We start from the raw sequence: 13,251 nt of genomic DNA, 5'->3' as shown, positions 1-13,251 counted from the left end.
TTACATCTAGAGTATTTCTAATCAGCTCATAATCGGCTTTCCTGAAATTAGGCACTTGTTTAGATATATTGTTATTTACTTTATCATCAAGATTTAATTCAAGAGTTATTTCGAGAGCAGGATGTAATTTGTCAATAACTTTAATGGGGTATAGACATTCAGTAACATCAGTCTTCATAAACTTATTGCCCAATACAAGATCAAGTATTTTATTCTTGTTATTTCTAATGTGATTAAACTGAACTAAATTACTTAAGGACATAAAGTCAACCAAACTACTTTTAATAATACAATTATTATAATTATTAGGTACCATATAGCAATCACTACTACTTTGCAACCAGTCAATTCCACTCAGATTAAAATCACCCACTATCATAATATTATCATTGTCAAGACAAGCATTACTACCTTTGTTTACGTAGTTATCAAGCACTGCTAAAGTGACAGGAGGGGGCAAATATACAGCACATAAATTAAGCGATTTACCATTTCTGTTACAATAAATTTTTACCCAGACATCTTCACAGTCACTCTCCCACTCACTGATACGTTTAGATATATATTTCTTTTTACTGCAATAAGAACCCCTCCTCCCCTTTCTCTGTGATGAAATATAGAATCCTCCCTATCCCGCCTGTACACTTCATAGTTATTTTCAAATAATTCAGAGTCATAGATAGTATTATTTAGCCAAGTTTCAGTTAAGATTATGATATCATATTTATATTGCAATATTTGTTGTTGAACCTCCGTAGTACTCAGTCTTAAACCTCTAACATTTTGATAGTAACATGAAAGAATATAATTGTTTTTCATTAAGTGTAACAGGGCATCTACTACATATATGTGTGACCTGAAATTATCTGGGTCATATAAGAACAATAAGCCATTTACATAGTTTTTTCTAAGGCAGTAAATTTAAAAAACAATAAAGGTTAAATGGCAGTAAAGTTAAGTCAGATATACATAAGTACATTAAAGTTTGAAAATAATGTTACCTTATTAGGCTTTCATTCTAATATATATACACATATTGAATATATATGTATGTAATTGTATTAAGTATTTTTTATTTATTTTTTTTTTTTTATTTCTGCTTTCTTCCCTTTTCTTATAAGTTTAATAATAGCAATTGAGATCCATATCATACTAATACTTCAGTAGCATATTAGAATTAGCATTCTTAACAAAATAAAACTTACAACTTCTACTTAAACTTAATAATAAGCATAAAAGTTAAATCAGTATTCTCACAACTTTCACATAAAATATTACAAATTCAAGAGTAAACTAAGCACAAATAAACACATTTTTTCTCTTTTATCATAATAGTTTAGAACTAAAACAGTAACAAAAAATTAAAAATTAGTTGTGGTTTTTAACCAACAAATTAAGTAACAAGGCACTATAATATGCTGTAGTAATTATTTAAATGCCAACTTAAAGAAGAAACACAATATTAGAAGCGACTTAGGATAATTTATTAAATTTTCCCATAAAATCCGTGTCCGAGTCTTATTATTGCCTTCAAAAGTAGTCGAACTCACCTCTGATGGTGAATAGTCATTGTCGTTCATGAACTTCAACAATGCCTGAGGGTCTACTTCGAAAAACGAAATCCGTAGTTTCGGATGATAGATCGCACGTTTTGTTACCGTGAAGTGTTTCGGATTCGATCCGTTCATTGCAATATTTTAGACATGGAATTTGTAAGAATTTATAGGGTTTCGCCATCCCTTTTTAAAACCATTTGCGAGGACAAAGTTCCACTTCTTTCTCCAAAAAAAAAAAAAACACTGGAAATTGATCCTACCACTAAAGTAAACTACAGAACGGTGACAGATCCAAAGTAATTTAGTAGTAAAGTTAAATCCGATAGAAGTTCGTTTCAAACCGACGTTTCGACGTTCGTTTTTCGAAGGAGACCCTCAGGTTCACAACCAAGCTACTGCGTACCGTAAAAAAAATCTTTTAAATTATTAGTTACCTTTTCGGTCAACATCTGCGTGTCGGAGAGCGTGAGCCCCAATCCTGCCGACTCGCAGTCCGCCGGCACCACCACGATCTTGTGCCTGAACTTCGGCACTTCTTTCTTGAGCTGCCCGAAGATCTGAAGAAAGAATATTAATGATCGTAATTTGCAGTTTGCTGGCAAACGGTATGCAGGTCTCGCTTATCAGAGTAAAAAAAATAATAATTAAAAACAACAGACAAAACATTAAGTAAGTGCTTAAAGTGTTGTGCAAGAACTCCCAAATGCATTAAAACTAGTGGCAATACTTCAATTATTCTAAGTGATACGACTCGCTCTAAATCCAAACTTCCAAATTTGCAGAATTCAGCTTGTGATTGTTACACGAAAATCGAATGCAGTAGTTGACTTCTACAAGTAATCTTGCTAATCTAAACCTTGTTTTAAGATAACTATTAACCAACAACCATTTATTATAAAGCCCATGTTATGTACATAATGCAGGGGAACTGACTGCTTGACGCACTTTTCGAAAGTCAATCTTCAAGTCCGCAGACAAAAACAACGAAATAACTATTTGACGAAATCGACCTTAGATTTTACCACAAATTAAGTATACATAATTATTTATTGCACGCGAACACAAAGAATGGTGTTTATTTTGTACGAACAAATAAGTGCACATGTGTGCCAAGGATCTGAAATACAGATTTGTCAATATTTAATTCTTAAAGATACTTTTCGTTTATTCTCAAGGCGTTATGCTCTGTTTGTATTATTTATCTTAAGTTTGTATTCCCACAACGTGACTTGGGCCAGAAAGCATACCTTTCAATCTGGCGAATCCGCCCGAATAACCTCCGTACACAAGGTGTTAAAATCTGCCATAGTGGCCACGTGAGTTGCGTTCCGGGGTCAGCCTGTGTATATCCGGTTCCAACAGGCCGGCATAATTGTGTCGACTGCCGGTAATCATCTCTCGTCAGTTGTCTATTGGACCCCTCTCCACTTACCATCAGGTGCAGTGAGGTCACTTTCCCGTGTGGGAAAAAAAAACCGTTTCCTCAAGTGAGTGTATCAAATAACTTACCGGATCATCAAAAATTTCCTCCATTCTCGTATAAATGTCCTTCCCCTTTTTTTGTCGTATTAGAAGATACAAGTTCTCCACTCCAGGACAGCATCTCAGAAGCTTCTCCACCAGGATCTTGCCGAGGAAGCCTGGAGAATAAAATTGATATTTATGTAAAGTTGGTCAGTAATGTCGCTGTCCAGTCTAATGTCGTCGTAGATATGAATAAATATACGCAGCGAAGGTATATGGATTGCGAACCGGAAAATATTGGGTTTAAATCCCAAATCTCGGACATAATATTGTTTTGGTTTTCCATACGATTTTTCCAGGACTGAATTTTCCAGAAGTGGTTGGTAGGCATGCTGGACGCAGAAACTAAGGGAACCTTTTTTGCGACCTGTTCTAAAAAGTGTGCTGCGCTGACCCCAGATAGAAGTTGGGTAAGGACAAATAGAACAAGCTTAAATTTGTCAAATATTGGAGGCATTCGTTAAATTTGGGGGAATTTGCGGGGATAAAATTGGGGGTTTTGGGAAGGAAAATATCGCGGAAATAAGTATTAGTTTTTTTGTTCTCTATTGTTCTTTGGGTTTCTCAACTCAGATTGGGGGTATTACAAAACAGACAAAAAGCTGAAATAGCTTAGTAATTATTAGTAATGTAGTGTTTAGAGATGACATCGTCCCGGCAGTCCGATCCATTCTAGATATATCATTTTTTATTACTTAAGGATGTTATTAGTTGCATAGGATACCATTATTCGGTTATAGTTCATTGTTTATTTATTACTCATGATATTATGGAGGTTTTATTACGTTATTATTGTTTATTACCAGCAGTTGTGGTTTCTATTGGTAATGCAATGAGAGACAATGCTAGCCGCAATATATAAAATAATTTAAAAACAAATTCCAGTTTATAAATTAAACATTGCGAAATGCAATTACTGAAAAAACATTAACAAGTAAGTATTAAGAGAGCTTTGAACCCGCGACCTCTGGCCAAGGCCTTTTATGAGCTAGGCCATCTGATACATTGTGTGCTTAACCACTTACTATGATATTTACTGCTGACCTTACGTCAATAATCACGCAACACCTGGGTAGCTCTTTGTGCGCCAGTATCGCCACGGTGTTGTCTAATTCTACCAAGCGTTGTGCAATTGGTTTTTAAAACATAACAAATCAATCAAGTTATATATCACCCGCTCATAAACACTACCAAAATTCAGCGTTTGCAGTAAGGAAATGAATTTTTAGAGAGGTGTGTTTGGGCTTTGGAAGTCTCATCATATAAATTCATCCAAATCTCTTCAGCAGTTTATGCAAATTGTTAAAATAAATAATTTATTTGCACCTGTAAAATGTTATACATTAATTGGATTCCGTTACTGTTAACTCTACCAATAGTTCGGAAAGTCCCCACCAGAGAATTACGGGAAAGAAACCCTAATGACGCTCTTTTCGAAATCATGCATTAAAAATACAATTAGTCAATCATCTTTACAATCTTTTATATAGTAGGATAACGAACAGTCAGGGCGACTTATTGTTAAAAAAACGGGAAGGTCTTCCGCACGGCAGGCCGTAAGGTCAACATGGGTCAAAATCCGTAGTTATTACTGTCACCTTGGGGGAGCATATTTTGTAAACGCCTCCTTTTTCTCTTCCGATACTACCGTCTACGTCCGGTCAAGGGAGACCAGTTTATCTTTAAATACTAACATTATTGGGAATGTGTTTGTTTGTCATACCTTTTTAAAATTCAATATACCTTAAGGCCTGGGTATACATACCCCCGCGGGGGTAGTTCAGATATTTCACGGGAGTAACAAAGAACCTAATTTAGGGAACGTAAAATAAAAAAAGTAACAGAGTTGACGTTAAAATTGTAAGGCTGTTGTGTAATTTATGGTCAATAAAGATATTTATTAACCATAAATGGCACAGCAGTAAGTGAGCAGTTTTTAATTGCTTGTATTGTTTATTTTGATAACATTTTGAAGGCGGGATAAAATTAGTTTTTCACATAGATCACAAGGGGTAACAATATTAAAAAGCTTAGGACCATTGCCTTAAGGCATATTTAGACGGCGTATTTTCTGTGCGCTAACAATGGGCATTTTTGATACACGTGCTCTATATGTTTTCAGCGTACAAATTTGTAGGTAGATATTTGCCTACACAGTTTGTAATGTCACATTTATTGCGCGTTTTAGTTGCCTTTGAATTACTTTGTCGCTCGTTTAAAACATTATGGTGTGCTTTAAAATTTTATTTATAGCTATAGGTATATGAGTGTGCATAACAAGAAGAGCTACACGTGTGTATTTTTGGTAGAAACATTTGTTATTCATGAATAATTTTTGGCACAATGTTAACTGAGGTAAATACGAGTATATTTCATTTAGTAACACAATGTCAAAATGATCCTGCAGATGGATGTAAGTTTGGATTTCTATACTTTCCGGGTAATTAGGATCCCATAAGAGGCATACCTTTGTTTTTGGCAAAAGGCCCAACTTATGTTACATAAAAATATTTATGCGGGTAGAGTCGCGTGCGCGAGCTAGTTTATATTTTATACGTTTCGCAAAAAATGATGAGTGGGAAGTTCAATGCCCAGGCGTTTTGTGGGAAATTGATCATTAACTTCATCGGAGGTACAATGGTTGCTACCTGGGCACTTATTCTGTATGATAGTGTAAACGCGTAACGCGGCCGTGTCATGTTATCTTCGAGAAATGTGCGTGGAATGGTATTCTGTAAGCCAAATTTCTATAGTCCTAAACATGATGCGTTGTGTTACGTGCTTGTTACGCACGGTTACAATATCGTGCGGGATAGAGAATAAGGCCCCTGAACGATTACAAACACATACATACTGCTACCAGCAAAGCGATTGTAACACCAAAATTAAAACTCACGGGGCGCGCCCGTAAGGCTGAAAAATCTTCGAAACGTCGGGAGAAAAACATATATAAAAATCGCGAAAGACCAAAAAATTTTATTTCATTTGTATTTTACTGGTAGTAGGTCTTTCATGTGCGAAAGTCCGCCTGGGTGGGTACCACAGTACACTGTTGTGTTCCAGTTTGAAGGACATTGTAGCAAGTGTTACTATTGGGGCCTTATTCCCTACGCGACACGTTATTATGATAGCCTCTTCTTTTTCTTCTTGCTTCGATGTCCTCAATGCTGAGGGTCGTGACCCCCTACACGGATCATTTTATTCCGGACTATACTGCGCCAATGGTGCCGGTCTTCTGCAACGCGGATTGCTTCGTACATGTTGCTGTCAAGAGCGGAGCGGATTTGGTCCGACCAGCGCATCGGATTTCGCCCTCGAGATCTTTTACCTTGGACTTTGCCGGTAATAACGATCTTTTCAAGATTGTCACCATTCTTCCGGGAAATATGGCCGAAATACTCAAGGACTCGTTTCAGGCAGATGGTCAAAAGCCTAGTTGAAATCCTTAGCTCCTTGATATGATAGCCTCTAACTGGCTCTTAAAGCAACGTGTCGCGTTTAAGACAATAGAAATTGACATAATATAGAATATCATTTCACGCTAATTTCATGAAGATAACGTAACACGACCGCGTTACGAGTTTACACTGTCATAGGAAATAAGCGCCCTGGACATAATAAGATTTAACACCTCATGTCTCATGATGGCGAGCGCAGTGGAATACCAAACAATACTTTGTGATTCAAGATGTTGGAAGGTATTTCTACTGCTTATCGGGCTATCGTATCGCTTACCATCATGCGAACGGCAAGTTCATCTCGTCATTCAAAGCAATAAAAAGGGCTTACCCGTAGCGCCGGTGATGAGCACATTCTTGCCATGGTAAAACCGTTGTATTTCCGTAAGTGTCTCGGTTTTGTTCATATTTTCGTCAACATTGTAGGTGTGTTTCGCTTGCGTTTCCATTTTGGACATTTTTGATATATTTGTATAATCGGAGCTATTATCATTTTCTGCTCTCATTTTCTAATTTTCATTTTTTTCTGTGGACAAAATAGTTATTTTATTATAAACAAATAAATGAAGTATTGACTGTGGTATTTTTTTTGTTTATTTTTAGTATATATTTTTATATGGACAGTCGGTGAGGAAATGCAGGAGACTCATATAATACTTTCCTATCATTCTTCGCTTACCTTATTAATAAATCAAAGAGGTACCTAAAAATAATATTGTTCGTAAAATATTAGATGTTAAATTAAAGATTAGATTTCCGTCTGATAAATATAATTGTCCGATGAACTTAATTCGGACAAATGTTCTACTAATTTATAAGGTTCAAAACGTGTAATAGATAACGACTGTAATTAATTCTTTTATACAAGAAACAAAAGTATCAAGTGCGTATTTATACAAATTTATAATCGTGCAATCATCAGCTTTGAGCATACGTTCCATATATTTACCTATAGCGTATGTTACGAGCGGGAATATGCAAAGATTTCCTTATAATTATTTGTAATTTTATTGTGTTTTTGATAATGTTAAACAGCCAAAATGTTCCTTATTGTCTAACTAATAGTTTTGGTCGCAAATTAATAGGATGTGTACTTCGGGAGATGCACGGAAACAAAAAATACAATATCCACATTATAAAAAATTTACAGAACTAACTTAAAGCACATATTGTAGAAATATTTTTTTTAGAGATGACATACGTTTGTAAGCTTAACAAGAGTCGGCTTATACATCGGGCTCCTGGGTGAGCGCTTTAGGCGATCGCAACCCTTGGAAATTAAGCGACCAGGCTGAGGTCAATCCACTAACTCTGTTCTTATTCTGTTGTGACTCTGGACGGTCACTGGGAGGAAGAGACATCGACAATTAGGGAAGAAATATGTTTTCTTTTTTCCCATGATTATTATAATTTCGAATAAAGCTTCTAAAAATACAGCTAGCGTACCGCTTGCTGGCGGCATCGCATTAATGCTCAGACGTACCTACTCTTCGTCAGCTGACCGATTTGCTCGTCTTGTCATATTACATTTACATTGATACTACCGCTATGAGCTCACGTTGCAAAACCAAGTCTCTACATCTTTCGTAAATTAGGAGGACATGCCTTCTCCCACATATTGCCTAAATGTTTGCAAACATCTACAAAGTTGGTTAATTATAACATTTCAATATTATTTGCGTTATATAAAACAAAGTAGTTTACTGTTATAAGATATTTGCAACACGTTAAACTGGAAAATGGGCGCCATCTTTGTTTTTTTTTTAGTGCAGACGAACAGTCACGAACACGAGTTTAACTTATTCGGATGTGTTCGTTAATCATTTAAGTCATTTTCGTAGACGAATTATTCACCAAGTAATTCGGCGAACATTTGGCAATAGTCTAAATGAGGCATGAAAGTTAACGTTGTAAATACAAGGAATTAGTCCATATTATACCATATGCCGAGGTTCTTTATTTTTCTGGTCATACTATATTTAGGGTTGAAAAGTGGTAAAGGGTTGCTGTAGCTATCTATTTACAGTTCAACCTGGGCAGTAAGTACCCAATGTTTCACAGAAAAAAAAACGAAAGCATGAATTGGACTAGTGCACCGAGGATTCTGTACAAACTTGTAGGTAAGATATCTAAGTATTCAAACTTGAAAACTGAACTTTACCGTTCGATACCTAAATACCAATATTGCACCAACCGCAAAAAATAATTTTAATAGTAAATTGTTTTTTTCGGTATTTATATAAGAATATATTTATCGTTTTTAGATTTTTACTTTACAAGTGCTGTAAGATAGTATTGCCAAATATCACATTATAAAATTGATATTCCGATATTAAGAAGGCTAAATAAAATATCTTGATGGTTTCACTCCAATTTTAACATTTAAATTGAGTTTATAGTTTTTTTTAAATTTCATATTCTATTGTTGTCTGAAAATAAAACATACCTACTTATTATTAACTAAAGAAATATATAGAAGTCTTAAGCTATAAGCTTTAGTGTCTAAATCGTTAAATTCTACGTAGGTAATTTACATAATAATATATTTCCTTTATAAAACTGCAATAGTCTAGTTGGGAGTGAAACGGACTGCCGAGATGAATGTCCGTAGGTTCAATTCCAAGAGCACACACCTCTTTTCTAAAGTTATGTGCGTATTCTTTGTGAATTATCGCTTGCTTTAACGGTGAAGGAGAACATCGTGAGGAAACCTGCATACCTGATAAGCTATCTATAGGAATTTTGAAGGTGTGTGAAGTCTATCAAATCGCACTAGGCCAGCGTGGTGGACTAAGGCCTAATCCCTCTCAGTAGTAGAGGAGGCCAGTAGCAATGGATAGTAGGGCTAAGACTATTATTATATTATGTAGCTTTTTTGATGTTTGCCAACTCGAATGGCACACGATAGAGAAAACAGACAAACGGTTAGTTAGAGATAATTAAGAGTTAACTTAACCGTCAGCAATTGTTTTTGTTTCATAGCATATGGTTCCCTACTATTTTAATTTTTCGATCTCGAAAATTCCAATAATGAGATAACATTTTTGGATCGAGATAGTTTTCGAGATTGAATCCTCTTGAAAGTGGCTCTGTTACCGAGGCGATTAGTGACCTCTCGATTATGAATTCTAAGTGGGTTTACATAACTGTCCCATATCCTTTAATTGGTAGGCAGTAGGTATTCACTGCCGTTTCAACGCTTATTTTAACTGCTACACTATATTTATAGCAGAAAAAAATATTTTTCGAGATAGAAATGAAATATATTAAAAGAAAAAAGTTACTTTATTAGGCGTAGGTATTGCAAACGATTTCGATGTAGAATGAAAATTAATAAATATTCTCTTTAGTACTTAGAAGACGAGATACATATTAATTGTTACTTGTTATTAAATATCAGACACTACGATACCGTAAAAGTTATTTTAACAGTGTTAAATTAATTCATTATTGTTTAGAATATACATACATGCATAACATCACGCATTTATCCCCGAAGGGGTATGCAGAGGCGCAACTAGGGCACCCACTTTTCGCCAAGTATGTTCCGTCCCATGATGTGATAGGGGGCGAGCCTATCGCCATATCGGGTACAAATTCCAGACTCCGGGCTGATACTGAGCAGAAAAACCCAAATATCACTTTGCCCGACCCGGGATTCGAACCCAGGACCTCAGAGCGCTATTGTACCGGACGTGCAATACAACTACGCCACCGAGGCAGTCAGAATATAAATTGAATAATTATCCAATTTATATTATGGTGTATTTATAAAGGTGTATTTAAAAGTTCTTTGTTGTGGAATATTACCGAGCAACAGACCGAAACCAATTCCAACTAATTCAATGTTAATAATAACATAATTAGGTACGTATCTGTTTTGTTTTATTTTTAAGTTAAAAAACACATACATATCTATTTAAATAATATTACTGTATTCTATTATATAATTATTATTGTTAGGTACCTATCCGTTTTGTTTTATTTTTGAGTTAAAGTAAGTATTTCGTATTTTATAAATTTAAAATATATCTATGTGAACTTTGCATTACATTTATTGTAACTATTAAGAATCAAATTTGGGGAATGAAAATTATAATACAGAAAGACACATTCTTGTATAGTTTTAGGGAAGGAGTTAACTAAATAGGTCATTAATTTCATCAAACCAACGAGAAAAAAACACATCGATATAAGTTATGCAAACTTTGTCCAAATATTAGACTATTCGGCCAAAAAGCCCGCCAAATATTCAATGTTCTGAACGTGGCTGAACATGTTATTCGTAGCAATAACTACTTATTTTCCGAGTACCTAATTTTTTACCTATTAAGACCCAAACTGGCAGAAATTAGTTATATTGAGAAATATTTATATATTATTATTTACTATATAGCTATTATGTCTTTTAATGCGCGCTGCTAGACCGATAGTGGCGCGTCACAGCGTTTCCGTACAACTTCCCATAAGAAATATGACGTAACGTTTACGTAATGGCATGTTCAAGTTTATAACGGTTCTTGATGATACACGGCCATAATATCTGTGTAGGTCTCTCGGGACTGTCTAGTTCTGCCGCTAATCTGTGTGAAGTTACTATGCAATAAGTTTTACTAATTCACACATGCGTACCAGCCCTTTGTTGAGCACCGTGCTGAGAGGATTTAAGTATATTTGTATTTTTTATAGCGAAAAAGTAATTATGGCAGAGATTTTATGTCATCTCTTAAAGGTATGAGTATGATGGAGTGGCATAAGAGAGGAGCCATCTTCATCGATATTTCGGAGATCTCAGAAATCTTACTCTCTTTAATACGAAACGCGACAAACGGTAAATTATCGTTGCTTTTTGTGGAACTATGATACTGGAACGGTCAAGCCAGCACATTTGAACCGCATAGAAATAATTCAAAATTTTATTTAATGATTTAAACAATTTAAAATTTTATATGGCCATACACAATATATTTATCTATGATTCATAACTTGAAACGTACGTAAAAAATAACATTGCAAGAAATAAAAGACTTTGTTTTTGGTAATACTTATGTATTCTCGCCTCTAAATATATTTTTGCCAAGAATTACTAAGTAATATTTTTTACACAAGACTGATTTTGTTTTGTTTAAATGCGCTAATCTGTGAAGGAATTACGATGAGTAAAATTAAACGAAAAAAGGGAGCTACATTACCGTTGAGCTATAGGCTATTTTCTATCCTTGTAGCAAACAAACGCGAACAGTCACGCATAAGAACTTATACAATATAACCTATTGGAAATATGATACAATAACTCTACTGTTACGTATAAAATCAACCATCCTCTCACCGTCTACTGTTGTATTTAGGATTCCCTAAATTAACGGCAATATCCTGGTGTTGAGCTGCCCGCATCCATCCGCTACCTGCCACCTTTTTCAAGTCGATGGTCTATCATGCAGCTGGGCGTTCTACACTACAACTACCTTAACGCGGTCTCTACTCCAGCTCCTGTCTGCTCCGTTTGCAGACATGACCAGCCCACTTCCACTTCAGTGTGTTATTTTGCAAGCGACATCGCTTACTCTCTACATCCTACACCCAAACACACATCACGTTTTTTCACCGAAGGGGTAGGCAGGGATTATAAACTGGGCACCGCACCGCACCGGGTAGGCAGAGATATAACCAGGGCATCTAATTTTCGACAACTGCAACCATCCCATGATATGGTAGCAAGCCTATCGCCATATTGGACATAATTACAGACTCCGGGCTGATACTGAACAGAAATTCTCAAATATAACCTAATCTCTACTAATATTTAACCTCCGCAAATTCAATGAAACGGCCTAGTTTGGCATGGAGTATTTGCCTAACCGTATTTGCGATGACAGTACTTATTACCGCCTAGTTAAATTCGATATGTGCTAATAATATTTGCATATATGTGGGATTTATTGACTATTATGATGATAGATCTCCAAACGTGTTAATGAAAAACACAAATCACGTTCCTACAATTATTTTGGCGTGTCACTAGACGCTATGGTTTTGAACTTATTAACATTTAAATTAAACTCTTGACTAGTTCATCAAAAAAGTTGTGCGATTATAAATGTAATCATTTTATGATATTAATTGGTTATAGAAATTGGCTTTGAAGACGTGGACCTACGACTTGCTTCACGTAGCAGGAAGGGGGTGGAGGAGGACTGCCTTAGACATAATAACATGGCGGGGGATGCAAAAGGCCTACATAGCGTTGGATGATCATATAAACTGAAGATTGATGAGACGAGCTTGTCGATTACTTGATGGCTGATGGCAGACAAAACGACCGCCCATAAACAGTAGAAACACGATCTAACACCTTGAATTACCAAGTATTGTTTGGCATTCCACTGCGCTCACCATCCTGAGACATGTGATGTTAAGTCTTATGTTCAGTAGTTACAATGGCTTCAAACCGGAACACAGCAGTGACGACACACTGCTCCTTGGCAGCAGAATTAGACATTGTAGTGGTACCTACCCAGGCGGAATTTCACATATTAGAGACCTACCACCAGTAAGATGATATTTACAGATCGTTGTAGCTATTTCTTTCTGTTCCGCTTGCCATATATCAAAAGCAATGTTTGGTGAGCATCATGTGTGTTGCTGAAACGTTTTGGCAACAAAAAACCACCTTTCTGACGTCAAACTTCAGTTGGAGGTAAACATGTTAGATA

General features: G+C 35.7%; 1 protein-coding gene across 1 annotated transcript in view; it reads right to left on the bottom strand.

The window, feature by feature from the left end:
- The window catches only part of LOC115446356 (fatty acyl-CoA reductase wat), a 37,185-nt gene that overhangs the window by 9,783 nt on the left and 14,151 nt on the right, over window positions 1–13,251 (bottom strand). Inside the window, exons 2-4 of the mRNA XM_030172978.2 lie at window positions 6,870–7,064; window positions 3,066–3,196; window positions 1,991–2,113 (exon numbers count right to left, since the gene is read on the bottom strand). Of these exons, the coding sequence (XP_030028838.1) occupies window positions 1,991–2,113; window positions 3,066–3,196; window positions 6,870–7,044 (429 nt within the window). The 5' untranslated portion in view covers window positions 7,045–7,064. The remainder of the gene's footprint in view (window positions 1–1,990; window positions 2,114–3,065; window positions 3,197–6,869; window positions 7,065–13,251) is intronic.

The sequence above is a fragment of the Manduca sexta genome, chromosome 28 (assembly GCF_014839805.1).
Source record: "Manduca sexta isolate Smith_Timp_Sample1 chromosome 28, JHU_Msex_v1.0, whole genome shotgun sequence".
Lineage (NCBI taxonomy): Eukaryota > Metazoa > Arthropoda > Insecta > Lepidoptera > Sphingidae > Manduca > Manduca sexta.
Note: the sequence above shows the minus strand (reverse complement) of the source record. Positions and strands in the feature narration are given on the sequence as shown.